The sequence below is a fragment of the Bos grunniens genome, chromosome 3 (genome assembly GCF_055505025.1).
Source record: "Bos grunniens cultivar Pamir isolate PY7600 chromosome 3, Bosgru_T2T1.0, whole genome shotgun sequence".
Taxonomy (NCBI): Eukaryota; Metazoa; Chordata; class Mammalia; order Artiodactyla; family Bovidae; genus Bos; species Bos grunniens.
This window is the reverse complement of record NC_141167.1, coordinates 67,795,050-67,822,329: the sequence shown is the minus strand read 5'-3', so window position 1 is coordinate 67,822,329 and position 27,280 is coordinate 67,795,050. Positions and strand designations below refer to the sequence as shown.

The window sequence follows — 27,280 nt, the reverse complement described above, 5'->3', positions numbered from 1 at the left end:
AGTTAAGATGATGGCATCAGTATGGGCTCAGATCCAATATTACTGTGTACTTAAAACAAGAGACACACAGGGGTAATGCCTGTGATAACACCTCCTAATGAAGATGGAGGTAGAGATCAGGTGATGCATCCATCAGCTGAGGATTACCAAAGATTGCCTGCAAACCACAGACTTATGAAACAGTTTCTCCCTCATGACCATCAGGAGAAACCAACTCTGATGACACCTTGACCTAGAACTACGAACAATAACTGTTTGTTTAACCCACCCAGTGTGTGGTAGTTTGTTACAACTACATTCAAGAACCAGTTTGAACAGGGACCATGGCCCTTCATAGCTCCAAGGCTCTCCGTTAATGAAATGGTTTTTCAGGATTCATTTCATAGAAGTCAGAATGAGAAGCACTTAGAAAAATACAAAAATAAAATAGGTCTTGGTTTCCGCAATCATTGGAACTACAACTCTGGAAGAAGAGACATGGTAAGTCTTTTTTTTTTTTTTTTTCATGGTAAGTCTTAAAATAATCATAGTACAACTGGTAAGTCAAGGCATGTAGAAAGTCTTGAGAGAAATTCTTAATGTCTTAAAATTCTTTTAAAACATCTCTGGGATCTTAGTATAAGTAGAGCCAAAATTAGATTTGGATGGATAGGATTGAAGATAGAAGGGGCATTTTTATGAATATTTAACAACCTGTGAATCCCTGTCTAATCAATTGCTGTTGTTCAATTGCTCAGTTGTGTCCAACTTTTTGAGACCCCATGGACTGCAGCATGCCAAGCTTCCCTATCCTTCACCAGCTCCCAGTGCTTGCTCAAACTCATATCCATTGAGTCAGTGATGCCATCTAACCATCTCATCCTCTCTCATCCCCTTCTCCTTCTGTCTTCAATCTTTCCCAGCATCAGGGTCTTTTCTAATGAATTGGCTATTCACATCAGGTGGCCAAAGTATTGGAGCTTCACCTTCAGCATCAGTCCTTCTAATGAATATTCAGGATTGATTTCCTTTAGGATTGGCTGGTTGGATCTCCTTGCAGTCCAAGGGAATCTCAAGAGTCTTCTCCAATACCACAGTTCAAAAGCATCAATTCTTCAGTGCTCAGCCTTTTCTATGGTCCAACTCTCACATGCATAGATGACTAATGGAAAAGCCATAGCTTTGACTAGACAGACCTTTGTCAGCAAAGTAATGTCTCTGCTTTTTAATACACTGTCAAGGTTTGTCGTTGCTTTTCTTCCAAGGAACAAACGTCTTTTAATTTTGTGGCTGTAGTCACCATCTGCAGTGATTTTGGAGCCCAAGAAAACAAAGTCTGTCACTGTTTCCATTGTTCCCCATCTGTTTGCCATGAAGTGATGGGACCGCATGTCACCATCTTTGTTTTTTGAATGTGGAGTTTTAAGCCAGCTTTTTCACTCTCCTCTTTCACCATGAAGAAGCTCTTTAGTTCCTCTTCACTTTCTGCCATAAGGGTGGTGTCAGCTGCATATCTGAGGTTATCGATAACTCCTTTATTGTCATGTCTATTTAAAGCATTTAGAGTCCTAGACACATTTTTGTATAATGTTTGTTTCCTCCTTGTACACATAAGAAAAAAATGTCTATGAGTCTAAATATTTTAAAACAACCTAGAATGCAAATTCTGTCTTACAAGCATTTTCTACAAGGTTTTGCAGTAAACTTTCAGGCATTTTTGATATGAGTTCTTGATCAGATTTATAGTTAAAGCTTTCAATAGTTTCTGACTTAGGAGAAGTTTTCTGAAAATAATGATCTAGCTAGTTTTCCATAATTGAGATTTGATGGTTTTAACATTGTTGATAGAACTGAAGGGCAATGAATCAGCCTGAAGTTTAGAAAGTGCACTGAGCATCCTTCATCAGGAGGCTCCCGGTTAAGTCAATCACACCTCTATCCCCCGTGCCCTCATAACAAACAAACGCCTTATGTAAATAAACCAGGTATTTAATCCCTCTGACATTTTTCATATTTCCCATTAGACACCAGTTCAGTTTCTCTGAGAGGTTATCTGGACTTACAAAATATTTATATAGCTAAATGCTTAGAGTGAATAGTTTTGATTGAAGCTGAATCTCTAGTTTCCAATTTTACAAGCATGAACTCATTTTAAATACTTCCTCACTTCTTGTAATAACCTATAATGGAAAATAATCTGGAAAGGAGTATATATACACACATATACATACATATATATATATACATATATATATATATATATAAAACCCAATCAATTTTCTGTACACCTGAAGCGACAACATTGTTAATGAAATGTACTTCAATTTGAAAAAACAACCAAAGTGGGGAAAACAATTCCTCACCAAAGTAAGGAGAGTTAGCATCCTATCTTTGTTTCTGGATGCATAAAACAACTAAACCTCTGAATATGCTGATACTGTTAAGGTTCAGAATGTGACTTCCAAGAAAGTCTATAAGTCACATTACCAGAGGCTAGAACCTGGGAGAATTAAGAAACAACCCTGAATAAATAATAAGTTCTAAATAAAGTCTTTCTTACCATTCTAACAAGTATCAAGATTAATTTTTCTTTAACACCACTTTAGTGGTCATTAATGTACATGCCCTCAGGTTTTTGTTGAGACTGGCTACATCATAAAGTATTTTTCATGGAGCAATTTAAATCATTAAGAACTGTAATTTATACATATAACTCAATAGAATAAATGGAACACACCTACTACTTCATAAATTTGTGGACATTTATTTCTCAAGTTTACAATGATGTAGCTTCATGTTCTTGTATTGATTTTATTTATTCTTGGACTGAATCAGCCTGACAAGTTGAAAGCTGTTCAAATGTTACTTAGAGTATGATTTTAACAAAATTATTCCAGATAGTCTATGTGAAATTACAATGGAATCCCAAGAACTTTGTAATTCAGACAAAAATGTTGTTTATCCCTATACCAAAATCACTGCTGAGGAGTTGATATTTTTCTTAGAAGAATTATGGAAGAGATATAAAATGCAAAACTTATATGTGGCCTTTTTGTGTCACTTTTCCCAAGATCTGTATTACCTGATCAGGTAATTATCATATTATACTAATAAGAATGGAACTAAATACTTTTTAATGGTGATGTCTAGATGTAACCTGAGTTGAAATAAAATTAATTCCACAGGGACCTAATGCATAGCACAGGGGACTATAGTCAATATCTTTTAATAACCTATAATGGAAAAAATCTGAAAAAGAATATATATTTTTTTATATCCATATATCTGGGGCTTCCCAGGTGGCTCAGTGGTAAAGAATCCACCTGCCAAGCAAGACAGGTAGGTTCAGTCCCTGAGTTGGGAAGATCCCCTGGAGAAAGAAAATGGCAACCTACTCCAGTATTCTTGCCTAGGAAATCCCATGGACAGAGGAGCCTGACAGGCTACAGTTCATGGGGTTGGAAAAGAGTCAGACAAGACTTAGCAACTAAATAGCAGCAGCAATATCTTTATATCTGAATCACTTCGCTGTGTAATAACAATAGCAACATTGTGAATCAACAGTTCAAAAAATTAATTAAAGGACTAAAAAAAAATAAAGAGAAAGACCATCTTCTAACTGTTTCCAAACTTTACAACAGAGGAACCCCTGAATCACAATAATCAGAATGGCGAGTTTGGTTAAGATGTTTGGTGATAAAATCTTTGCCTGATGCTTTGTTTTTAAAAATATTTATTTATTTTATTATTATTATTTATTTGGCTGAGTCAGGTCTCAATGGTAGCATACAGATTCTTCACTGCATCATGTGGAATCTTTCTCTGTGGTGTACAGACTCGGCATCTGGGCTCAGTAGTTGCAGTGCATGGGCTTAGTTACTCTGCGGCATGTGGGATTTTAGTTCCCGAACCAGGGATTGAACCCATGTCCCCTGTATTGCAAGGCAGATTCTCATCCACAGGACCACCAGGGAAGTGCCCTAGTGCTGTGCTTTTTATGCAAAATATCCAGACTCTGAAAACTTCATCACTGTGGTATGCCTGATCACATAAATGTTCACTCATACCTTGATTTGTTCACAGATGCTTAAATATGAAACCTAAATTATAACCTGTATTCAAAGATTTATACATAAAAATAATGCAGCTTATGAAGAGCTTTTCACTTTTTCCTGCTTGGATATTTAGAATGACATTCAAATATACATTCAGAAACACACAGGCCTGGTGTTATGGCTGTTTAAGTACGCTGCTTATTTTAGTGACTTTCATATATCTCTCTATCTAAATCAAAGTGCTTATCCTGTACCTTGCTAACTGAAACAACTGAGTTAATTTTAGTGTTTATCTCGATGTTCTGTGTACACGAAAGGACTGGAAGATGGGGTGGTGGGAGGTGGCAGTGGACACTTTTTATTTGTGCAACTTGCACTGGAATCACGAGATGTTTCTGATCTGCTGCCCATCTCAGCTCGTCTCCAAAGTTTCTTCAGCACTCTCCCATAATTCCTTCTAAGTTTCTGTACACATATTCGCAAGGCCTCTCTCATCACACTCACAATCTCTCCTTATCTCGACAGTTCTTTCCCAAAGGACTATCAGTTGATTATCAGTGAAATAACTGAGTCATAAATAACTACAGAAAAATTTGTAAAATGATAATTTAGCTTCAAAGTTACCATCCACAATTTTCTTATGCATAAGTGGTTCATAAAGTTATTTTATTAAGTACTTCCCTATGCTTGGAGTGTATGTGTTTAACTAGGGAAGTCTTTCTAGTTGTACAGAAACATTCTGATTTCTTTAAGTAGACCCAATTATTACCATAAAAGTATTTACTGAGACCTGGGCTGGACAGCCATTGTACAGTCTGATCTGGCAAATACATAGAAACTGCACTCCAGATTACACAGCAAGGCACTAATGACCCAAATGAAACTCCAGGGGCACCTTAGGTAGATGCAGTACAGAGAATTAAGGAAGGAAATCATTAGTCACAATTGCAGAAACTAGCCAAATACAAAGTGAAAAAAATGCATGCAGCCTATTTCCTGCAGAGTACGGGGAGCCTTGGTAACAGAATATGTAAAAACACAAGAGAAATGCAAAAGAGAAACATGATTTCTACAAATAAATAAGAAAGGGTCTGATCTCAATTTTAAATTACAAAAACGATTTTATTTAATTTATTTTCTCTTCCTATGTACTACATAGCCAAATAACATTAAGACATTGTATCATGAATTTACACTATGACAGATCAACTTTCAAGCATTTTCTTGACAGTCTTGGAGGTTTTGCCAGCACTGACAAAATCTGAACATATACAGTAAGAGGAAACGAGCAGCAAAAGGAAATCTAAGTGACCACATAAGGCATTGAGTTTCAACCCCACAAAAAAATATTCATTAAATAGGCAGAATCATATGAGAGAGTGAACAATGTTCAGCAGAAAGCAAATTTATACCATATCCAAAACCATGTATAGGAACTGTTATTTAACAGGACCAAAAAACTGTTTGAAGTTATATACCCCTTTTTGAGGTCTGAGCCCCGAAGAATTGATGCTTTTGAACTGTGGTGTTGCAGAAGACTCTTGAGAGTCCCTTGGACTGCAAGGAGATCCAACCAGTCCATTTTAAAGGAGATCAGCCCTGGGTGTTCTTTGGAAGGAATGATGCTAAAGCTGAAACTCCAGTACTTTGGCCATCTCATGAGAAGAGTTGACTCATTGGAAAAGACTCTGATGCTGGGAGGGGTTGGGGGCAGGAGGAAAAGGGTTGACAGAGGATGAGATGGCTGGATGGCATCACGGACTCAATGCACGTGAGTCTGAGTGAACTCCGGGAGTTGGTGATGGACAGGGAAGCCTGGCGTACTGCGATTCACGGGGTCACAAAGAGTCAGACACGACTGAGTGACTGAACTGAACTGAACTGAATAAAAAGAAAAAATTCCTTGGCGTGAGAGGAGAGCTTCTCTCCTCCCTGTCTCCCCAAAATGAATTTAAGCATGTTACCTTTACCAGTGAAAGTCTCTGAGAAGATGGAGTAAGAGTGGATAGCTAGTTTGAAAGACTGGTATGAAATTGTATTAGAAGCATGTCACTGAGGCCTCAATCTGAAAAATCAATTGCAGGTCTGAGACTGTCCAAGTTTTCTTACAATGTGTCTGAATAGACAGGAAAAAAAAAAAAAAAAAGAGAAAATCTTACAGACCCTTGAGGCATTCCCCTCACTAATAACTGTGCTATTTTGCTATGGAACCCTACCTACCCTGAGTTATTGAGATCCTACCAAAAATGTGAACTGCTTGAATAGCATTATCACATTCAAGATTCATAGGAGAACACAAACTGAATCAATTTAGTTTCTAAACACAAATTTAAGTTGTCTAGAAGCTTATCTCTTTTCTACTAAATACTGCAGTTTGCATAAAGGTGGATCACTGTTTAAGTATAATAAATATATCACTACTACTGATCAGGTATTTGCTATGAAATCCCATGGACAGAGGAGCCTGGTGGGCTACAATCCATGGGGTAGCAAAGAATCAGACACGGCTGAGTGACTATCACTACACTACATTAGAGAGTAAAACACTACTTAAAAAATGAACTTTTCTTGGAATTAGGAACATAAACCACAGCAAAACTCTTGGGGGGAATGGTAACAACAGATGTAAATATTTTTTTCTTCCCTTTCTTATAACAGAAATCATAAGAGAGCATGTTGCAAAAACATGAACTTTGTTCATCCCCAGTAACTCATGGAATACTTCAGGTTGCTAAGCCCCTCTCTGTAAAGATGGCTTCAGAGGCAGAGAAGGAGGCACCTATAAATGAACAGAATACTCACAGCAGGCTTATTTTCCAAGCCTTTCTGAAAAAGTAGTGCCTGCACATGGGATGCTGTGGAAATTGTTAGAACTCATTGCACTAACTACATGGGAAACCTAAGGCAGGGGAAAGGTGGGTGAACAATCAGAAAATTCACCAGTGTAAATAACAGGTTTCACTGAATCAAGAACACATATGTTAAAAACCATTGTACTAAAAACAAAACAGAGTGAGTGAAAACCCAACAAATAACTAGTTTTCTGAGGTGTGGTCTTTTTAGGTGAGTTCCACTAGGATATACTTAGATGTTGTGTTTCAACCGGACCATGCACCAACAACTGATCTATACTTAACCATTAAAACTGACCAAAAAGCATACTCACCAAGGGTGTCCAGTAGCCATAGGACTTGAGTATGTATGATGCTTTTATATTTACATAGGCAGTTTCTCATGAATCTTATAGAAGTTGGAGAAATAGAGCTAGTTGTTCCTTTTTAGCAAGAGCACTTGTAAAAATATGAAAAGGATTAGGTAAATACTCCTTTTAACACTGAGTTGATTCATTAAAGAACTTTAGAAAAGTCAGCAGTTCATTTACCTGAGTTTCCCATTTAACGGCTAAAGAGTAATTAAATGCTTTTTACTTAAGAATGTGAACAAAAATATACAATATTTAAAAGGGTCAAGTTGGAAAATTGAGACTCAAGATGAAGTTCGAACATTTTGAATTTTTATAAAATCTAACAAACATCTAGGAATTTTCCTTCCTAGTTAAACCATAAACTCAGAACTATACTGATTTACTGGATGTTATTTAGAACTTAGGTTAGGGTCAACCTGTGAAATCATTAAGGAAGTAAATAAAATTATTTTGACATTTTGAGCAAGTTGTCACAAAGACTAATTACTAGTTACTTACTTCAGTTATGAACCCATGGGAGATTATAAGTTAACACCAGATAAAGATTTCAGCATAAATATGATGTTTAACCTGAATAGATCCCTTTTTAAGGGTGATATAGAAAACAAGTATAAATTTTATCCAGAAGAATAATGCACCCAGTGTCTTAACAGTAGTTATCAAAGCTCACCTTTCAACAGGGGTATTCTTGTCATGCTCAGTGACGGACAATCTTCCAGGTGTGTTTGTTTAAAACAGGTAGTGCTATGTCTCTAAATACAATTCATGGTTCATAATCAAGATCCTAAAAACATACTAGAATTGAATATTTTATCAAAGAAGTAAAACCGTGTTGCTATTTTAAACATATTGTTTCAATTCCAGGTCAAAATAAACCAGGTATACAAAATCACCATTCTAACACTTAAACATGGAGCAGAAACAGCAAAGCACTTTGGTCTACATGATTAAATTATTCAATAAATGAAAAGCATCTCTTCCCCAAATCCTTTACCCCATGATGTATCATAACATTTAAAATACAATGGAGGTACATGTATCTGCTGAGTAGTTTGTAGAGCTGTGTCCCGTGTATGACTCAAAGTGTCATTAAGCAAATTTACCAGGATCAAGGAGTAACTTTTAAAACCAGCATTTTGAAACCCAAACCATCTTCCTACTTTTTTTTTTGTTAAGTCACAAAACCGTCTTAGATCAGACTAGGGTTCTGAAAACAGTGAGTGTGAAGTTGGAACATGAAACAAAATTCCCATGATAGATAGCACTGGTCCTGGATTGAGGGCACAAATAGTGTTTCCATTTTCCTGTTCTACACAGTTTAATAATCAGTGAAAACTTTTGCCCAAGACCCATACATTTTGGGATTCCCTGGGGGCTCAGCTGGTAAAGAATCCGCCTGCAATGTGGGAGACATGGGTTTGATCGTGGGTTGGGAAGATCCCCTGGGAAAGGGAATGGCTACCCACTCCAGTATTCTGGCCTGGAGAATCCCATGGACTGTATAGTCCATGGGGTCAAAAGACTCAGACACGACTGAGCTACTTTCACTTTCCACTATGCTGGATTTTTTAGTATAGAGATAAAATAAAAACTCTGCTGGCCACCAGGCAAAAATTATTTCTAAGTGATATCCACTCAGCTATTTTTTCACACTTAAAAAAATAAAGGAATAGAATTATTTTAGATGAGATAAACTTTTTTAAGCCAAAGAGAACAGATAGAGTTTCTGTGCTTGCATCACTAGCATTCATAGCAAGGGCTGACTTGAGGGAGATTGATTAATACATATATATGTGTGTGTATACATTGATTAGTTTGTGTAACAGGCAGAATTTGAATAGAGGTCACCACTGCCACACTGCCCAGAGGAACCAGCGCGCCTAGCTGGAGCGCACCAGCTCTTTAGCAGGGTGCTTTAGTAGCACTGTTTTTTTTTTTTTCCCATCGGATGTATTCACATATCAAGATATCAAAGATGATTAAATTACTAAAAAGCAGGCTTCTGATTCTGATTTTTAAATTTAATTAGCTATTTTAATTAAAATAAATTAGCTTTTCTAAGGTTGTTCACCACAACTACATAACAACATTGATATTAAAGGGGAGGAGTTTCTGCATTTCCTTTTTCACTGAAGGAAATATTTTCAACATTTTAAAAATGTTGGTAGTAATGTACATCAGTTAAATTATAAACGACCAATCCAAGCAAGCTGACCATGGAAGATTATCGTCCTTACTCACTTAAAAAATCCTTGCCTAATGATAAATAACTGTCAGGTATGTGAAAGAATACAATTTAGGGTTCTGCTGGAGGCAAGGGGAAATTTTGAAAATAATAGTCCATGACAATGCACTTATGTGAGCTTATACTCCAGAGAAGAGTTTTCTATACAACGAAATACTTGACCAATGCAGAAGGCAGCTGGTATTAAAATAACTAGCAGAGATTCCTTGATACACATACAATGTATACAATGAAAACAAAAATAAAGACCCTGTACAGATGTAAACAAGCTAAAAAATGACCTTGGCAAAGTATCTTCATCGATTTAAAAAATACCAAAAGCATGCAACCTAAAATTCCCTTCCTTCCACAAGAATTTACCAAAAAACCAAAACAAACAAGCAAGCAAGCAAGCAAACAAACAAAAAAACCAAACAAAAACAGGTGGAACCATCTGTCTCTGTCAGTAGAAAACAATAATAGATACATTAGGTTCCAGGACAAATAAATCTTTAAAATACTAATATTGAAAAAATACAATTAAATTTTTATTAAAAAATACATACTCCTTACTCATTCTTTGTGTACATTTTGTTTTGTGCGAAAAAGAAGAAAAATAATAATAAAGTAGGAAAGGCATTAAGACTACCTAATTATTTATACTGTATTTGGTAGAAGCATGTTTCAGTCAAACGTTAAACAAAAATAAGTTATTCAGTTTTCATTTGCTCCCGGACATCAGAAGGCAGGGTTTCAAACAGAGCGTCTTCTACAACTAAACCAGCTCGCTTCAAAGCCCGACAGTCACCCAGTTCAGGAGGGAGGATTTCAAAGTGATTGCCTTTAACATCTAAATAGGAAAGAAATAACAAATTTCCAATTTTGGGGGAAAGTACTGATAGGCTGTTTTTCCCAATCTTCAGAGTTTTGAGTTTCTTACAGAAGTAGAGTTCATCTGGAAGGCTCTCCACTTTGTTACAAGTGATGGAAAAATACTGTAAACTTTGTAGAACTCCGATCTCAGGTGGGATAAATCGAATGTCATTGTAGGACAAGTCCAGGTAACGGATTTTGTTGCATAGGAAGAGGTGGGAAGGCAGCACCTCGATTTTATTGTGACTGAAGGACAGACGCTCCAGGCTGGTGAGTTTCTTGATATGCTCTGGGATGTAGGTGATGCTGTTATGCCAGAGTTTCAACACTGTCAGCTTTCTCAAGTGCTGGAAGCTAACGATCTCTTCTATGGATTTCAGATTATTTTCCTTGAGGTCCAATTCCTGGAGGCTGAGCAGGCTGAATACGGCGTGAGGGATGCGCTCCAGGTCACAGTGGACCAGCTCCAGCTCTGTCAGGTTGGTCATCTTCTTCAGGTTGTTGAGCATCACCAGCTTGGTGCCATCGTTGTGTATGCACATCTTCTGGAGATGGCTGGAAACATCAACCACTGCCTGTGGGATTTTGGAAACATTGCTTTTGATCGAGAGAATTTTAAGGCTTTTGAGATCCCGCAGAGACTCAAGGGTGACATTTCTGGAAATATCGTGACTTAGAGAGCCAACCAGGTAGAGTTCCTCCAGGTTCCGGAGGCCATACATCCAGGGGGGCAGCTCCCTCATGTCATCAAACTTGACGCTCAAGACCTTGAGATTCTCCTTCAGGAAAGACAATGCTGCGCTATGGATTTTGACTGAGCACTGGTGTAGAGAAAGCTCCTGGAGATTGTCTAGCTGCGCGATTGTGGCTGGTATCATGACGTTCTTAATGATTTCAAGTTTTAGGGACTGCAACTCTGTGATTTCAAAAACAGTGTCTGGAAGGCCAGAGAGCATGATGAGAGGCAGTTCTAAGCGGTTATGGGCATTTGTCTGCAGCTTCTGCCTCAGTTTATCTGGAGTCCACTCATTATTTAAGTTCAGCTGCTTTAATTTGTTTTCACTCACTTCAGATAGGAACACTGCGAATCTCTTGGAATACAGAGGGTCATACTGATCTATCATATGAAGCATAAAAGCAAAGTCATTTTTCACGTCTGGAATATCATCAATTCCAGTCTCCTGCCTGACATACTCAAAAGAGTACTCCTTCAGAGAACGGTAGAACAGCCAGTACAACGTATAAAGGCACGTCAATCCGTAGATACTTACAAAGCACAGGTAGCAAAAGGAGAGTTTTGAAAACAAGTGTGCCATGGTATGATTGCAAGAAAAGTTTTTATATCCAGTCATGTCCTGAATGTCAACATTACAGTCCACTGTAAATTGGACTTTGGAAACCAGGGCACTATTATATGCAATGATGATTAGGAATTTTATAACCTTAAGTACAGTCTGACGAACATACATGGCATATAGTATATCACCTTCTTCTACGTGCAGCCGGAACTTCTTCACCTTCTCAAATAAAGCTTTTGCCTGCTCACCCTCCTTCTTATCCAGAGCCCCTGCAGTGGATTTGTCAACCACAAACTTCTCAGGAATTGACTTTAAAGACTGAGAATTGACCAGACTGCCTTCTGGACCAGACTGGGTGGTGTTGGACCTGCTCATGTTGTTCTTCCTGTTGTCCTTCTCTTCTGAGTCCTCCCCAGACACTTCAGATAAGGCTCGTGTGGTCCAGGGAGAGTCAAAACACTTCCCCAGGATTGAGATGAAATGTTCTATTTTGGAGCTGGAGCCAGGGAACTTGAACCAAAAGTTGCTGCAGAGCATGAAGACCAGGGTATGAATGAGGACTAGGTATGGGAAATACTTGGCGTACCAGTGGAGGGCTCGCTCATAGCACATCTGGTTAATAAAGCTGTACTGCTGAAGGTCCAAATCTGTCTTCAGCCCTTTCATTTCCACAGTGACTGGGTTAGAAGGAGATGGTTTGGGTGGAGGCAGTGGGGTGGTACTGGCCACTGCTTGAGAGACATTTGAAACAGAAGACTGGTTCTGAGAAGGCTGTACTCTTTTCGGAAGGCAGATTATCTTGTCTTGCATGACCTGAAACACAGAAATAATATTTCCAAATTATATTACTCAAAGAGCTTTCATAATGTCATTAGTGAGAAGGAAAGCAGCAGTAACATCCAATAAACGTCCATTTCCTTTGCCTGGAGAATACAATGTTCAATTCCAGCACGAGATTTTTATTCTTAGCCCACAGGTTAGAAAAATGAAATGCTTATCTTTGTTTGCCACATCTAACTCATGACACAAAATGGAGCAGTTTTGTCAGCACACAGAACAGTGCATGACAAATATTTGAAGAACATTTCACGTATTTTAAAAAAGTTTGCATTTCTTCTTTCACTGAAGCCTTTGGGGAATCAGTCATTGGTCTCGGAAGTACATCCTCTTATCAGATTCAGTCTTGAATTGGATGGCTCCCAACATTATATTAGTTTCTGTACGAGAAATAAAAGGATTAAAAGGAGGAAATATGGGAGAAATTCCTGTCTTTATCATTTCCTCTTTTCTTTCTACCCATATCCTAGTCATGCATAGATGAATATGTCTAGTTTTAATAAAATGGGAATTTACTATGCTTTTTTAAAAGCTATTTATTCAGAGAGATGAAAGACTATAGAAATGTTTGATAGTAAAATAGTTATGTCTAAACTTGCTGCTTTTCACACAAAATATCACATTAACTTCTATTCCTCTACTAATGCTTCAGTTTGTTGAAAATCATATTAAGCCCTACTAAGTCCTGCAGTCTCATAAGATTGCAATTTCAGTAAGAGAGAACACTTTCTTCCCAAAGATGAAATAGGATGAGGCAAACTACACTTTGAATCAACCTGGAGGAATCATCTTCAGGAAGAAGTACACGAAGTGTACACTGAGTCTATTACAAAGTGGACTGTTATGGCACCAGGAATATGACCACAAGTTGGTGACGTGGGAGATACACGCCCCTAGAGAGAAGTGTTGTACAAGGTTTGACAATGCAGTGGAGCGTCCAGCCCTTAGTTGAGTATCTGATATAGGAGACCACCAGTATATATTTGCTGAGAAAGTGGATGAGTCTAGAACTGACACGGATGCTAGCCCTTCCAACTCAGAGTTGCATAGTTCTGGGTGTGGATCTTTCCTAGGGATAAAGTTAAGGACAGTGATTACAGTGATGGCAGCAACAAACTTTCTGTTGTGTTTAATATGCAATTCTATTCCAAAAATGTCAAAGATATTACTTATTTCAGTTGTCACCTTAAACTAACACAATATTGTAAAGTTTAAAAATAAAATAAAATTTTAAAATAAATAAATAAATAAATTCAGCTTGGGAAAAAAAAAAAATTGTCACCTTAACCTGATGAGGCAGATTACTCTTTTTACCCCAGTTTCACAGATGAGGAGACGAAAGCACAGAAAGGTTAGGCAACTTGCTTAATGTCATCTAGCTCAGGCCACCTGGACCCAGAACCCACATTCTTATTTTATTTTACTGAGTTTCTAGGATTAAATAAAAAAGATCTCAATTTTACTTCATCCTAAGTAACAAATTACCTTTTAAAGTTATACATGTTTTAGGGGAAAAGCTTATCTCTTCCCATATCCTATGTGGATAACAATGAAAGAATGAGGTTAGGGGGAAGAGAGGAAGTTTTGTTTATAAAGATATATAAACGCCCTGTAGACTAGAAGATACACCAGGGGCTACCATTTACTATGGAAATCAGAAGAAGGCAGGGAAGAAAAACAAATGTGACTGCATTCAGAGGGTTCCATGACTACAGTGGTGTGAGAATGTTTGAGAATGTCTTCAAACAAACATTTTAATCACTTACCTGTATCAGAGGAAAAAAAGTGTTAAACACGTCCATATTTGTGTGCATATATATGTCTATGGGCTTCTCTGGTGGCTTGGCTGGTAAAGAATCTGCCTGCAGTGAGGGAGACCTGTGTTCGATCCCTGGGTTGGGAACATCCCCTGGAGAAGGGAAAGGCTACCCACTCCAGTATTCTGGCCTGGAGAATTCCATGGACTGTATAGTCCATGGGGTTACAAAGAATTGGACACAACTGAGTGGCTTTCACTCACTCACATATGCCTATTTATAATTATAACCATAAAGTATTGCCAATCCATCAGCCAAATATTAGAAAGCTTATTTTTCCTTTAGGTTTAAAATAAACATAAAGTTTTCATTTTAATCTCATATTTCAATAGGGCATCCTTTATATTTCTTGGGGTCAAGCACTGTACCATGGAAACCCCTGGAACAGAAAATAGTAGGAGAAAACCTAGACAGATGTTAGAGTCTACCCTGAAGAAATATCAAACAGAAAAAGAAATTCAGTGGCTGGGGTCATGTTCTAGCTGTTTTCCCAACTGTAGTCTCATTTAATGCTCCAATTATCTGTGAAGCTTCAATTATCTGGAGAAGGAAATGGCAACCCACTCCAGTATTCTTGCCTGGGAAATCCCATGTACAGAGGAGCCTGGCGGGCTACAGTTGATGAAGTTGCAAAGAGTTGGACACAACTGAGTGATTGAACACACCTGTGAGGCAGGCAAAAGGTGGGGGCTAGAGACCAGTATGGACAGAGATGCTTCCCCAGCACCTTCTCCAAGAGTGAGACCTTTGAGCTAGGATGTTAATGCTGTGCTGTGCTCAGTCATGTCTGATTTTTTGTGACCCCATGGACTACAGGCCACCAGTCTCCTCTGTGTATAGCATTTTTCCGGTAAGTATACTGGAGTTGGTTGCCATTTCTTTCTCCAAGTATGTTAATATGACATTGTTAATGATGTGATGAAAACATAGACGCATTGGTGTAAAGCAAGATCAGCCAGAAGGTAAAAAGGCAGGTAGGTACCTTTTGGAGGTTCTAAGTCCCTGCCAAGCACCCAGATGGTCCCAGTACTGCCTCCTGCCCTGCCCTTCTCCAGACTCACTCCTCATGGGGGCAGATGATTAACCTCCAGAGCCTGGCTGCTGCAGAGGGTTTCAGGTTATGCCAGGCACCAGGGTGTCCAGCTGAGGGGCAAGTGTGGCCTGAAATCCTGCTTGTGTCTCCCTGGCTCAGTTGTGTGCCCTCCTGGGATACCTCTTTATATTCAGGACAAACGCACTTGATTGGCTAGCATCTGCCATGCTACAGAAGTAGGTCATTTTCTCCACATTCTACAGAAGAACCCAACTAAGCTTCAGCGAACTTCAACAGCTTGCCAACCTTCATACAGCAATGAAACAGCACCACTTCAGGCAGTCTGCTCGTTTCTCCAAACTTCTGCTACGATGGCTTTAAGAGAATGGCCCAACGTAGGAAGGTAATATATAGATGAACTCTGGAAGTTCCTCTCAGCTTTCCGATGTCATATTTCTTTCAATCTTTCAAGATGTCATTTTAAAATGTGCTTATTTAAATCCCAGGAAGGTAAAGACAGTGATATCCTTTCCAGAAGCTGTTAACTAGTCAGAAATGAGCAGAGAGTAGAAAAAGATGCTGGAATTTAGTCCAAATAGCTAAGCAAAATAGCTGCTCATACTGCTAAGAGGACACATTACAAGAAGACTCCAGCAGGGATACAGCTTGGAGTTGAATTCCCAAAGATGTGATGGCAGGTTGTCTATCTGGCACTATGAGAAGGAAGAGGGCAGGCTGCCGAGCCCAAGAGAAAAGACGGTGGGGATTTAAACAGTGCAGTAGCCATAGAAGAGAGGAAGGAAGTTACTTTCTATGATTACTGTAAACACTCCAACACTGAGAAGAACTGGGAAAAGCATCAATGTTTTCAAAGGTACAGTAAAAGAGAAGACAGAAAGGCTTCCTTTAAAAAAGAAAAGAGTAAGGGGTGTTTTGTGGGATATTTGTAAACAGCAGCTTGTAAGAACTTAAAAGATTTTGTTTCAACTTTTCTGCTCTTTTGAGTAGCTTGCCCAATTAAACCTATATCTCACTTCTCTTTACCTAATCCAGAAATTTAAAGATTAGAGTACAAAATAAGCCTTAAAGAATAGCTGCAATTTTTTTTTCCCCAAAGAATAATGGTAGGGTTCCAGGCTGCAGTGCAGGACTAAGGAAGAGTGCTTAGGGTAAGAGCAGGAAGAAAGCCCCACCACCATATCCTGTTCTGCAGAACATCAAGGCTCAGACCATCACCACCAGCTTGTACCATACATGTGTCACACAGATGAGAAATGCAATGCTTTTCTTCTAGGGACAACTCTCAGACTGCCTTTGGAGGAAAAAAGCATCGAGACTAGAGCTACACCTACACAGTGTGTTTATGTAGGGGAAGGGTGAGAAAGAGGGGAAAGAAATGGGGTCAAGGGGTAGAGAAAAAATTTAAAAAGCAAGATGAACAGGAGAATCTGATCCACGATATATCAAGGTAAGAAAGTTACTACTCTAAGAACAGATTTGAGAATAATAATTATTATTTTTTGGCTGTGCAGCACAGCATCTTAGTTCCCCAGCCAGGACCCAAACCCATTTGCTCTGCAGTGGGAAGCCCTGAGTCTTAACCACTGGACCACCAGGGAAATTCTGAGAATAATTCTTGAATGAAATCATCTAAATTAAAGCAAATACCTAAGTTAGTTTCAGAATAAGGAAAAGCTGTACATAGAAGGGCATGAGTCACTGAGGGCAAAAGTGAGGTGAAACCAGCAACAAAGATGGCTAAACCGCCCATGCTATAGTGGGATGAACGGGGTTGGAGGGAGGGGGAGGTGAATCAGTAGAGGAGGGGTAGAATCGAAGGAAACAGGACAAGCAATGTGGTAGGAGGCTGCACTGCATACTCATTATTTCCATTTGGAGATGGAAATACCTTTCACTCTTCCCTAAACCTTTGGTAAAATCTGCTAAACACACACACACCTCTGTATTATGAATGAACTGTAGAAATCACAGGCAAAAGACTAAATAATTTAATGCTTAGATCAAAACTGAACAGACAAGGAGATTTTGCCTGGGATGCTAAAAATCTATAATCTAAATTGTTTCCATGGAAGAAGGAACTGGGACTATGAGAACCTAATTCTTCCAGGAGTCTGTTAGAATACAGAGAGCTCATGGACTGGAATTTGATACAATATCCTCTATATCCTATGGAGCAGCTGACATCCAGGTAACAAAGTATATAAAATGCTCTTCAAGACTTTACAACTAAAGTTCCTAGAGGAATAAAAAATATACATGTAAAATCATTCCATGACTGTTCTAATACGTGGATAATATTTCTGGAAAAGAAACACAAAGGTTGCAGTAGTTGGAGAAATGGGCTCACTAAGAGCCAAATACATGAATTCCCATTTGCAAATTATTTTCAGATAACACAACAGCTGTTTTCGGAAAAAAATTGTAGGGTCAATGAAATAAACTGCATTTCCTGATTTTGTTTTCTACACGGTGTGTTTTTAAGAGAAACAAAGTAAAATTCAAACTTCCTTAAAAAACTGAAGCAACCTATCTAAACTATATCCTGGAATGCTGCTCTGAGCTAGAAAAAGAAATCGAATATTTAAAATCATAATTGCCAAATTTATACCAGCAAAGAGATACATTTTTATGTGGAATATGTACACACTTGATGGCAACCCAATTCAGTACTCTTGCCTGGAAAATCCCATGGATGGAGGAGCCTGGTGGGCTGCAGTCCATAGGGTCGCTAAGAGTTGGGACACGACTGAGCAACTTCACTTTCACTTTTCACTTTCATGCATTGGAGAAGGAAATGGCAACCCACTCCAGCGTTCTTGCCTAGAGAATCCCAGGGACAGGGGAGCCTGGTGGGCTGCCGTCTATGGGGTCGCACAGAGTCAGACACGACTGAAGCGATTTAGCAGCAGCAGCAGCAGATCACATATTGAAATATCTTGCATGGTCAATGTAAATTAGGACCTTTTAATAGTAACTTTCACAATTTTAAATTATTAATGTCCACCTACATCTTTGATTGTATTTTTGATGATGGTTATTTGATTCTCAGTCCCTTTGCTAGAATCATAAACTCCATCATTACAATGTAAAAAAGTAAGATCTGCTTAACTGAGGCAGTTTCCAGAAAAGCAGCGCAGTGAGAAGCAGCAGGGACCAGTGGTAAGCTACTGAAGCAGTTCAACATGTGCATGAATGAGACACCAAAGGGCTGAGATTCAAACTCAATCAAACAAAGCCACTCAGCTTCAGAGAAACCGCTTGATATAACAAAGACAGGGAAACATACATAAGGGCCAGCTTATCTTTTACATGCAGGAGACATAAAAGACATTGATGGGGGAGGTGTGGGACGTGTAGAACACAAGTGCTAACTAGTTTTGAGTGTGCCTCAGGAAAAGTCACTCCTAGTGAAGGACCTGCTGTACGTCAGACATCACGCCAGAGATACCAAGAGCAATGCACCCTTCAAGGTCCTGAACAGGAGATAGGTGACTAAATCAGTAATGAGTGTTGTAAGTGCTCAAATTCATGCTTGTCTTTCACAATGAACTTTATAATCAACTTTATAGTCTAGATCCCCAAAAAAAAAAAAAAAATCACCTTGGTGGTATTTTTATTGGGATTATATTACATTTATAAACTAAGAAGCACTGACATCTTTATGGTGTTGATTCTTCCTCTCCATGTGTGTGTTTCCACTTGGCTTAATCTAATTTTGTATCTCCCAGGAGTGTTTCATATCTTTCCTCAAATAGATTTTGGGCATTTATTAAGTTATGCCTAAATATTTTATTTTTTGCTATTATAAATCTTCTTTTAAAAGATGCATATTTAGCATAGAGGGAGCATACTCCCTTCACCTTTCCCACTCCCCTGCCATTCCTTAGGAAGCCTGATAAGTTTGGTGGGTATTCTATATCTGTGTATTGACATAGACATGACCTCTCAGGTGGTGCTAGTGGTAAAGAATCCTCCTCCCAATGCAGGAGATGTTAAGAGACATGGCTTTGAACCCTCGGTCAAGAAGATCTACTGGAGAAGGAAATGGCAACCCCCTCTCGTATTCTTGCCTCCTATGGACAGAGGAGTCCGGCAAGCTACAGTTCATGGGGTCGCAGAGTCGGACATGAGTGAAGCGACTTTGCATACACGACATATAAACAAGTGGGATCTTACTACATGCATTGTTCTTGCCCCTTAAAATTTTCACTTTCATAGTATGTCTTACCGGAGAAGGCAATGGCACCCCACTCCAGTACTCTTGCCTGGAAAATCCCATGGACAGAGGAGCCTGGTAGGCTGCAGTCCACTGGGTCGCTAAGAGTCAGACACGACTGAGCGACTTCCCTTTCACTTTTCACTTACATGCATTGGAGAAGGAAATGGCAACCCACTCCAGTGTTCTTGCCTGGAGAATCCCAGGGACGGGGGAGCCTGGTGGGCTGCCGTCTGCGGGGTCGCATAGAGTCGGACACGACTGCAGTGACTTAGCAGCAGCAGCAGCAGCAGCAGCAGTATGTCTTACAGACCCTAACACACCCACATATAGAGATTTACTTCATTCTAAGGCCTATATTACTATATGATATAGATGTGCTATAATTTATTAAAAATATTCCAATGATGATTGCATTCAGGCAAGTTTTAATTTAAAAACAGTTCCAGTCTCAGAAACTACATAGTGCCTGATTTTACATGACATTCTGTAAACCAGGTCAGAGAACAGATCAGTGGTTGCCAGAGGTTCACTGCAAAGGTTCAGGACCCGGGGATTCCTCGGGGTTTTGAGATTCTTTTGTATCCTGTGTGGTGTTACAAGAATTTATGTGTGTTCTAAAATTTAAAAATACACCTTGTTTTGATAAAGAGTGCATTTTGAAAATGGAAGGTCTAAATACTATCTAATATTATCAGAGCTTCATCAGCTTTTTCCTGTTTTTTAATATCCTTCTTTAATCTCTATTTAGAAACTTTGTGTTTTGTTATTTCCTTAGGTGTCTGTTTTATGGACTTTAAAAAAAATCCAAACTAATCACCTCTTTCTTCTTACAAATGAATTTAATCCATTGCAATGTTGTGGCTCACCTCACTCATATTTGGATATTTAGTGATATTTGGATTCATGTCCATGTTTTTATTTTTATATATACCACTTCTTCCTCCTTCCTGCTTTCTGTTGCTCTGATAACATTGTACACATCTCCTATTTCCATCCTGCCTCAGCTGGTTGGGAATGTGTACACTAAATTTCTGTAGTTAAGGTTACATATAATTTCTTAGAATGTATACACTTAAAAAAAAAAACAAACTCCAGTACTTTGGCCACCTCATGGGAAGAGTTGTTGACTCACTGGAAAAGACTCTGATGTTGGGAGGGATTGGGGGCAGGAGGAGAAGGGGACAACAGAGGATGAGATGGCTGGATGGCATCACTGACTCGATGGACGTGAGTCTGAGTGAACTCCAGGAGTTGGTGATGGACAGGGAGGCCCGGCGTGCTGCGATTCATGGGGTTGCAGAGTCAGATATTACTGAGCAACTGAACTGAACTGAACTGATACACTTAAAGCTTTTCAGAATCCTTACCTCCTCTTCCAAGCATGTTTTAACTACCCACCGAACTATCCTGTTGTGTTGTTCCTAGAGTCTGTTTTAGCTCTCCTTTGAAAAAAATAATCTATAGTTCATTGTGATTATCTACATATTTATTAAATCATGTGCTCACCCACTGTCTCAGATCCTTTATCTTCCCCTGAGTTCCTTTGCTATGGGTTGAAGTGTATCCCTTAATAGTTCTTTTAATAAGGGCCTGTAGATAGAAAATTCATATGCCTCATACATCTGAACATGTCTATATTGTTTTCACTCTTGAATAATACTTTGTAAATTATAAAATTCTGCTGACAGTAATTTCCTTTCAGCACTTAAACATATTATTCCATTTTATTCTGGCCTCTTTTGCTGATGAGAAGTCTGCTGTCAGCTTACATTTGTTCTCTGAGGAGCAATCTCTCTTTCTCTAGGGTAGCTTTGAAGATTTTATTTTTAATAAAAGATCTTTTACATTTTCACCTTAATTTTAAATGTATGTAGATGAACACTGCTCAATATTTGTAGCCAAGGACTTGACTTTCTTCAATTTTGGAAAACTTCAGGTAAATCTCTTTAAATAATTGCTTCAAAAATTGCTTCACCATTTCTTCCATTTTCCCCTGCAATTCCTATTAGATATATGTTAGAGTCTCTCAGTTCCATGGGTGTGTGTGCACTTTTTAATTCTCATCTCTCTCTGTGCTGGGCTCTGGGTAACTCAGAATTCTAATTCATTACTTCTTCTTGCAACTGAGTACAGTGTTATTCTTCTGCCTGTTGATATTTTAAATTTCAGTGGTTTTTTAATTTCTGATCTTATGACATATCTACTGACTTTTTAATGTTTTGTCTTTATCTCCTTGACCACTCTAAATCTATTTTTTCTGCTTTTTATTTAATTTTTTTACACTTTAGAAAATATATTTTAACTTCATTATTGTTGCAAAGCTTAGTTTCCTCTAGAGTGGAGTGAATCAATATTCCGACTGTCAATTTTGCTGAGAGACTTTCTTAGCATAGCTGTCTTCATGCGTTCTGGGCGGTAGGCTCATTCTGAGGAGACTGTTTTTCTCTCGTGAGCTCTTCTGTGGTTTCCTGCACCCAGCCTCCCAGTCCACCATTAGGACCTGTCATGATGTTTCGCTGCTCCGCTGTGATGTCAGGATCTCACAATTCCAGGCGGGCTGACTCAGTTCCTGGTTGGGAGGCACCCCAGATGCATGGTTTCCTCTGAAGCACCAGCTCTAGCGGTCAGTTCTTCGCCATTCTTTTTAGCTTCCTTTTGGAAATGAGGGCCTTTGGCTACAGTGACCGGACTCCAGTCTCTTATCTTGCTTGGTGCATTTTTAGTTCCTTTACTGGCAGGAGCTGAACTCCTGGCTGCTACTGCCTACATTTGGATGGGAGCCCGGCTATTGCCTCAGCCCCACTCAGTATTCTATTTGTGCTCCATAGAACCATTTATCTTGCTTTTAAGTCCATGTATGTGTTTTTAGTATCTCTCTTTATCATGGCTTTATCATGGCTATGCACATTGAACAGAGTGTTTTCAAGAATAACTCTTGCTTTACTATCTTTTCAGAAGAGAGAGGCAGTGTGTTGAAATAAAAAAAATAGTCTTATGACTATTATGAGCTTCCCTAATGGCTCAGTGGGTAAAGAATCCACCTGCAATGCAGGAAACAGAGGAGATGGGTTCAATTCCTGGGTCAGGAAGATTCCCCGGAGAAGGAAATGGCAACCCATGCCAGTATTCTTGCCTGGGAAATCCCATAGACAGAGGAGTGGTGTGGGTTACAGTCCAAAGGGTTGCAAAGAGTTGGAAATGACTGATGAGCAAGCTACCATTATGAATAAACAATATTGCTTGGGTAGTGCCAAACAAGGTAAACTTACAATGTCAAATGCTTCTCCCACCAAGACAAGTCTGGATTTCTTTATATACATCTCCCCTTAACAGCATATGAGAGGTCTTATTTTCCTACAATTTTGACAATTAAGTCCAGTACTCTTTTTCTATGAATTATAACTCCTAAATCATTTTTTCTGGTTTAGACTTTAAATCATAGCTACGACTGCATTATCACTGAAAGAAGTGAGAAAACTTGCTGCATATGATAAATCAGCAGTCATCATTCCAGTATGCTAATGTGTCACTCAGGTATATTCTTTAGATAGTGGCCTGTTCTTTTAAAAGATGATGCTTTAACTTGGTTATGGCAAGTTGGACATGGACAGGTAGACTGGAGTCATGAAGTGACAGGTGGGCCAACAGGAAGATGATTAACTTTATCCCTTACTTTCCCTCCACTCTCCAGATACAACTGGTTCCAGAGGGTTGGACTCTGAAGACCAACCAGATTTGTCCCCAGTCTGATAGAACAAGTTATCTCTGCTGATCTAAGAATGATCTAGTAAGAAACAGATCCCAAAGATCTATTCCCCGGGGCTTATTCAGAGATACTAAGGACAGGCTATCCTTTATTAACTAAAACTTACTGAAGATCTACTTTATGCTAACCATCATAGGAAAATCAAGGAGGCATAACCAACATTCCCTGTTCTAAAAGCACTTACATTCTTGTTGGAGAAACATAAACAGGCACATGAAAAGTCAAACAAGGGTGCACACAATGTTGTATATACATCGAGTGAATGGTGTGGTAAGTGCAACAAGCTAAGGCTTGCAGTGAGCAGAGAAGGATTCATGGAGTAGGAGCAACTTCATTGGAGCCTCAAAACTGCTGGACCTGGATAGGTTTGGAGGGGGAGGATAAGGTCAGAACCCTGCGGGATCCAGAGATAGGAGGCAAAGGACTGCATTTGCAAAGAACAAGGGATAAGGTTAAAAAGATGGGAACTTCCCTGGCAGTCCAGTGGTTAGGACTCTATGCTTCTACTGCAGGGGGCAGGGGTTCAATCCCTGGTTGGGGAACTAGGATCTCACATGCCTGTGTAACATGGCCAAAAATAAATAAATAAATAAATAAATTAAGATTTTTTAAAAAAAGATTAAAAAGACAGACTGTCACCATCCTTTCTGAGGTAGACCCATTTCTCCTGGGAAAAAATGATGGCGATACAAGGGAAGGGAATTAACTTTCATGTCACTAAGTTATCAGTTAATGTACAAACTGCATTAATTATATTCTCTCAGAAACACGCTAGGAGACAAAAGCATCTATCCTCAAGAGACATAAGATTTACCCTCATCAGTGACAGGATTAACTCAGAATGCCAGAATTTGTTTCAAGGCTCACTACTGAGAATATTTTAAGTACCAAAAATCTTACTGAGAAACAAAAGGGACTGAAAAAGGCATGGTAGATGGTTCTAAAAGGGTAAAGATTTAAATGCTTTAATTCTCAGCAAATGTCTTATTCGTAAAGCTTGCTAGTCTCCAAGCCCAATACATGTGTACTTGGGGGCAATAACCATGGGGAACAAAAATAGACACGCAGGAGCCACCACACACACTGCATCACTCTCACCAACACAAACAAGTCCTTGTCTCCAGGGGAAATGGAAAAGCAAAACTGCAAGGGTGTGGCATCATTTCCTGCCTGCTATGCACATGGTATCTTCCTTATTTAATGATGATGTTTAAAACTTATGCGATGGTCAGGAAATAACACCCTGTGTATGGAGGAAGTTTAGACCCAGAGTGTAAAGAGAGAGAGAGAAAGAACAGTATAAAGAAAATTGCCAAATTTTAAGATGTCTATTAATAAACATAAGGACTGAGTAAAAAGTCTGTTTTTATTGGTTGCTTATTTCCTCAAGAGCAATAGGAAAAGGAGAAAAAAAAAAAATCATACCCTGGCACCTCTGAGGCATGGAATCAATGTCCTTGGAAAAAAAAAAAAATCTAAGGGATTGGAGGGAAGAACTGATTAACACTTAGACTTTTGAATTAATGAATTCTCTTGGTGGTAAGGTACAGCAATAATACACATGCTGTAGGATTCCTCTGTACATGATTAAAAACCGGACGTCAAGCAGATCTTCTCTAGTGAAGTGTCATCAAAACTTTCTCTGAGGAACATCAAATGCCACTAGTCTGGTGTAAGAATCAAGCACTGAAAAGGTTAAAGCATAATTACCTGGGTCACTACTGTATAGAACAAAAGTATACAGTTAACGGGAGCAAGTTTTTAAGTCTGGATTTTCCCTCTATTGTAGCACCTATGGAAACATAGTCTGATTTTCTATTATCAGTTTACCTTCTAGACCAGTAAAGATACAGAGAAGCTCCATCCTTATTGACATTGCTTGGTACAAAGTAAGTGCGTAATAAATATGAGGTGAATAAATCAACACTGTGCCCCCTCCCCAAAGGAAAACAAAGTGCAACACTGGCAAGTACACACATGGATAAAGTCAGATGCCAGTGAACATGGGGAAACCGGCCTTCTGGCTCTCTTCCTCTGAGATGAAACAGCTCATTTCATACAACCTCCAAACTGCCAAGTGATGTCAGCCTAGTGATGCCTAAAGCCGGAGCAAAGTGCTGACTCATTGAAGATACAGAAAGAGAGTGCCAGATTTGAGAGGCACTACTCATTCATTTAAATCCCAAGTAAAAGGAAAAACCAACACACCTACATTACGATCCTATCTGCGTTTTGATATCTCGCTTTAATAAAAGCAATTCTCCTACCACTATGAATATACATACACCGACTTCTCGAGGTAAGGATGACTATACATACTGTGAATGTTAATTTTTTTTAACCCTGGTTAGCCTGAGACTTTCTAGTCATCAAGAATGTTTTCATTTCCTACATCTTGAATTTTAGTTGTATCTACATTGTTTTCATCCCTTTTCTTTTGAGGAAAGCTTCTTTAGGACACACAAAGAAAAGAAAAATGAGGAAGTGGATAAAATTAAACACTTTTCTTTTTGCTTCATGGCATTTTCAGATAAGCCAAGTGAGTCAGCCAGTTCAGTTGCGCAGTCGTGTCTGACTCTTTGCAACCCCATGAACCGCAGCATGCCAGGCCTCCCTGTCCACCATCAACTCCCGGAGTCCACCCAAACCCATGCCCACTGAGTCAGTGATGCCATCCAACTATCTCATCCTCTGTCGTCCCCTTCTCCTCCTGCCCTCAATCTTTCCCAGCATCAGGGTCTTTTCCAATGAGTCAGCTCTTTGCATCAGGTGGCCAAAGTATTGGAGTTTCAGCTTCAACATCAGTCCTACCAATGAACACCCAGGACTGATCTCCTTTAGGATGGACTTGTTGGATCTCCTTGCAGTCCAAGGGACTCTCAAGAGTCTTTTCCAACACTACAGTTCAAAAGCATCAATTCTTCAGCGCTCAGCTTTCTTTATAGTTCAAATCTCACATCCATACATGACCACTGTAAAAACCATAGCCTTGACTAGATGGACCTTTGTTGACAGAGTAATGTCTCTGCTTTTTAATGTGCTGTCTAGGTTGGTCATAACTTTCCTTCCAAGGAGTAAGTGTCTTTTAATTTTATGGCTGCAATCACCATCTGCAGTGATTTTGGAGCCCAGAAAAATAAAGTCAGCCACTGTTTCTCCCACTTATTTGCCATGAAGTGATGGGACCGGATGCCATGATCTTAGTTTTCTGAATGTTGAGCTTCAAGCCAACTTTTTCACTCTCCTCTTTCACTTTCATCAAGAGTACAAATGTACAAAGCTGTACAAAAAAGTTCATGACCCAGATAATCACGATGGTGTGATCACTCACCTAGAGTCAGACATCCTGGAATGTGAAGTCAAATGGGCCTTAGGAAGCATCACTATGAACAAAGCTAGTGGAGGTGATGGAATTCCAGTTGAGCTGTTTGAAATCCTGAAAGATGATGCTGTGAAAGTGCTGTACTCAATATGCCAGCAAATTTGGAAAACTCAGCAGTGTTTTACAGGACTGGAAAAGGGCAGTTTTCATTCCAATCCCAAAGAAAGGCAATGCCAAAGAATGCTCAAACTACCTCACAATTGCACTCATCTCACATGCTAGTAAAGTAATACTTAAAATTCTCCAAGCCAGGCTACAGCAATATGTAAACCATGAACTTCCAGATGTTCAAGCTGGTTTTAGAAAAGGATTGCCAACATCCGCTGATCATCGAAAAACCAAGGGAATTCCAGAAAAATATCTATTTCTGCTTTATTAACTATGCCAAAGCCTTTGACTGTGTGGATCACAATAAACTGTGGAAAATTCTGAAAGAGATGGGAATACCAGACTACCTGACCTGCCTCTTGAGAAACCTGTATGCAGGTCAGGAAGCAACATTTAGAACTGGACATGGAACAACAGACTAGTTCCAAATAGGAAAAGGAGTACGTCAAGGCTGCATATTGTC

The 27,280-nt window shown here is 39.1% G+C and overlaps 1 protein-coding gene across 3 annotated transcripts in view; it reads right to left on the bottom strand.

The window, feature by feature from the left end:
• Nucleotides 1–5,135: 5,135 nt before the first annotated feature.
• LRRC8C (leucine rich repeat containing 8 VRAC subunit C) overlaps nt 5,136–27,280 on the bottom strand; it is a 97,983-nt gene continuing 75,838 nt past the window's right edge. For all 3 annotated transcript variants that reach the window (XM_086391075.1, XM_086391078.1, XM_086391077.1), the window contains one exon: nt 5,136–12,447. In XM_086391075.1, coding sequence (XP_086247201.1) covers nt 10,174–12,447 — 2,274 coding nt within the window. In that variant the 3' untranslated portion in view covers nt 5,136–10,173. The remainder of the gene's footprint in view (nt 12,448–27,280) is intronic.